This window comes from Medicago sativa, chromosome 5, assembly GCF_051527215.1.
Source record: "Medicago sativa cultivar Bolivia chromosome 5, Bolivia_mono, whole genome shotgun sequence".
In the NCBI taxonomy this organism is placed as follows: domain Eukaryota; kingdom Viridiplantae; phylum Streptophyta; class Magnoliopsida; order Fabales; family Fabaceae; genus Medicago; species Medicago sativa.
In genome coordinates this window covers 67,444,992-67,448,018 of record NC_140753.1, presented here as the reverse complement: position 1 = coordinate 67,448,018, position 3,027 = coordinate 67,444,992, and the positions used below count along the sequence as shown (strand labels likewise).

Sequence of the window (3,027 nt, the reverse complement as noted above, 5' to 3'; positions counted from 1 at the left end):
GCGGCTGAAACCATACAAGTTCTTTGGTAACTTCTAATTTAATCACGGAGTCCACAGAAAATGGCTTTCGAATCACAGTGAATTTGATGAAATCATATTGGTAGTGTGATTTTGTTAAAACTTTAAAATGTAGCTTTTGAAAAATAAGTGAGTTTGACAAAATAATAGAACAGACAATGATTATGTCAAGTCCAAATATGCTTCACTTCCAATCCAAATATGCAATTAAACTGGTATGCTTTATATCTTATAGCACAAGTCCTTTTGACTTGTGAGAACTGTGTTGTGTTGTGTCCAATACAAATAATCTCTAATAATCTTTAATGACACAAATGAACTTCACATTAAAATAACAATATTTGATGTTCAATACTTCCCTTAAAACAAACCTTAATATATAAAGTTTTTTTTCCTTCAACATTCACACTTAGAATCAAAATAATTATGAAACAAGACACAAATACTTGAAACATGAGACCAACAAAATAAAATACACGAAAAACTTAATTAAAATACGATATACTCCATCCAGACTTAAATGTAAATAAAAAGATACATGCATTTGGTCCAACAAAAAATTAAAATGGTTAATTCACACTCCTGCAATTCTTTCTTATCTCTCCATTTGAACCGGTGAGGGGACTAATATCTCCCATCTTGATCATGGCGGTGACGAAATCAGAAGAAAAAGAGCTTGGATACAAGCTATATTCGTGCACTATAGAATCGGTAGATCCACCATTAAAGAGTTGTTGGTCGGAGTGGAGTAGTCCCTTACTGTCAACTAGGTTCTTGAAGTAATGATTGTCAAAGGACGTTGGTGTTGCAAGATCAAGGGGTGCCAAATTATTGTCCCCAGAACCTGATGTCTTGGGGCACCCTGATTGCCTTGTGCGAGCAAAGGAAGTATCTATGTTGGAGTCGTTGTAAATGTGGGCTCTAAATGTAGTGCACCTTGCTTGTCCAATTGTGTGACCACCTAGTTCAAGTATCATTTAAAAAATCAAGATTTACCCCAAGCAATGAAACATAAAGGAAATAATTATTAATACCACGCTTATAAATAATTGTTGTTTAGAAAAGAAGAAAAAAAGCATGTGCAATGTTGCACATGTTACACAAATCCTTAATAATAATTTCCACCCATGTTATCAATTTCTCTCTCTCGCGTATACTTATATATTAATCTATATATGAAAAATATACGACCAATTATTGACAAATTGACTTATAATCAATAGAATAGATGTATATGTGGGATTATAATCAATGTAACATACCAGACAATGCGACCAAATCCTTGGTGGAAAGTCCAAGAGCGTTAAACCTTGAGATTAGTTGGTTGAGGCTTGAAGTGGGTGCTGGGATGCCATTGTTTGCAGCTGATTTACTAGCTGTTCTAGCATCTCTTCTTCCAAGTTTCACATCCCATGTTGGGCCTCCAAGCTGGGAAATTTAAGCATAATCAATTAGCATAATTTATATAATATATTTATATTCGTATTCACTTACAGTGTAAAACAGTTTTACATTGATCGTTCAATTAGGTATTATATTGAGATTTTAATAACTTTAGGTATTATATTGAGATTTTAATAACTTTATTCTCTAAAATGTATAGGGAAATATTAAAATTTGATCAAATTTTATGTTTCCGTTTAATATGTTTATTATGATGCAATTTTGGTGGATACTTACGATCTCAACAGAGTCTCTAGCAGTGATGGTGAGGATATCGGCGCATGAAACTGCACCTGGACATACTTTCTCCACTGCTGATTTGATTTTGTCGATCACTTCGAATCCACGGGCCGAATTTCTGTTGGGATTGGCAGTTTTCTCTCCGGTGAAGCTTGATGTGTCATCGAGAAGAATTGAACCATCACATCCCTGCAATGGTTTATTTATTATTCAATTCAAATTTGCCAATGAATTGTATTGTCCATAGAAAATAATACTCTCTCAATCTCATAACAAGTGTCAAATTTAGTAAATACTATATTAAAAATATTCATATGTTTTTATAATTTAATTTGTATCTACAGAAAAATAGTTGTACACAATGTTCAATCGTATCAGCACAACAATTTTTTAAGCAAAAGCAAGTTTCATCAAAGAGGTTAGATTATTCATCCCAATTAAACTAGCATGGCATCACTATACCAGACAAAGAAACCGTAAGTCAATATTGTTAAATATAATATATTGAGAGAAACGAAAGCATTTAAAAAAAAAAAAGTTAAAAGTAGGTAAACCAAACCGTTAGTGGAAAATCATTCTATATTTATGATACTTTATTTTGTCATATTTATAAGATAACAAAAGTTGATGTAACTCGTTTAAAATTTAAACAACATACATCGACTTTTGTTTATTTAAATGTCTCTTATAATCTCTCAAAAAAAATGTCTCTTATAAATAAGATCGAAGGAAATATTATTTTTAAAATATAATATTATAACATAACATATATATACATGTTTAAATGTAATTGAATATAAATGAGAGAGAAGAAAAAAAATTGTACATTAACAAAGCAATCGTGGAAGAACAAACGCAGAAGAGAAGCACCCATGCGGGTCTCCTTTGATATGGCAGATTGAACTTCACACTTCACAGTGTCAAAGAGTTTTGGACAAGAACTATAGTAATAATCTTTCGAAAGATTAGCATTGGCACTCCCAATTGATACAAGAACCAAAAGGGAAAAACAAATCATTAAATTACTTGTCATGCTAGAACAAAACGAAGCCATATAATGAAGGTGATATAAGTACAATTAAGAAGGTTTTGTGTTTGTGTTTGGAAACTGAGGAAGTGTCTCGTATTTATATTATGGCTCTTGCGACCAATTCACTTAGTTGCCAATTTTGTCAATGCATGATTAATATATCAAGGTGCTTTGTCTCTCCCTTTAATTTTGCTAACCTAACATCATTGACTTGGCTATATGTTATAATCGGTCATATGGTATGGTCGGTTTGATTTTCTTTTTGGTTAAAGGGAAATGTTAACGAGTGCCTCGGG

The 3,027-nt window shown here is 32.1% G+C and overlaps 1 protein-coding gene across 1 annotated transcript; it reads right to left on the bottom strand.

The window, feature by feature from the left end:
- Positions 1-358: 358 nt before the first annotated feature.
- On the bottom strand, positions 359-2,805 carry LOC146924264 (peroxidase P7-like). The gene is made up of 4 exons (XM_085709264.1): positions 2,528-2,805; positions 1,699-1,890; positions 1,281-1,446; positions 359-979 (listed from the first exon to the last, which is right to left on the bottom strand). Exons 1-4 carry the CDS (start codon positions 2,753-2,755, stop codon positions 588-590), a joined length of 978 nt encoding a protein of 325 aa, XP_085565390.1. The 5' UTR covers positions 2,756-2,805; the 3' UTR covers positions 359-587.
- Between the last annotated feature and the right edge of the window lie 222 nt (positions 2,806-3,027).

What these genes read in the sequence shown, in the direction of transcription:
- LOC146924264 (XM_085709264.1), bottom strand. Translation starts at nt 2,755, where the DNA reads ATGGCTTCGTTTTGTTCTAGCATGACAAGTAATTTAATGATTTGTTTT. An exon ending in TCCACGATTGCTTTGTTAAT is followed by an intron (nt 1,891 to 2,527) that starts GTACAATTTTTT and finishes AAACCATTGCAG; the next exon opens with GGATGTGATGGTTCAATTCT. An exon ending in GGATTTGGTCGCATTGTCTG is followed by an intron (nt 980 to 1,280) that starts GTATGTTACATT and finishes TACTTGAACTAG; the next exon opens with GTGGTCACACAATTGGACAA.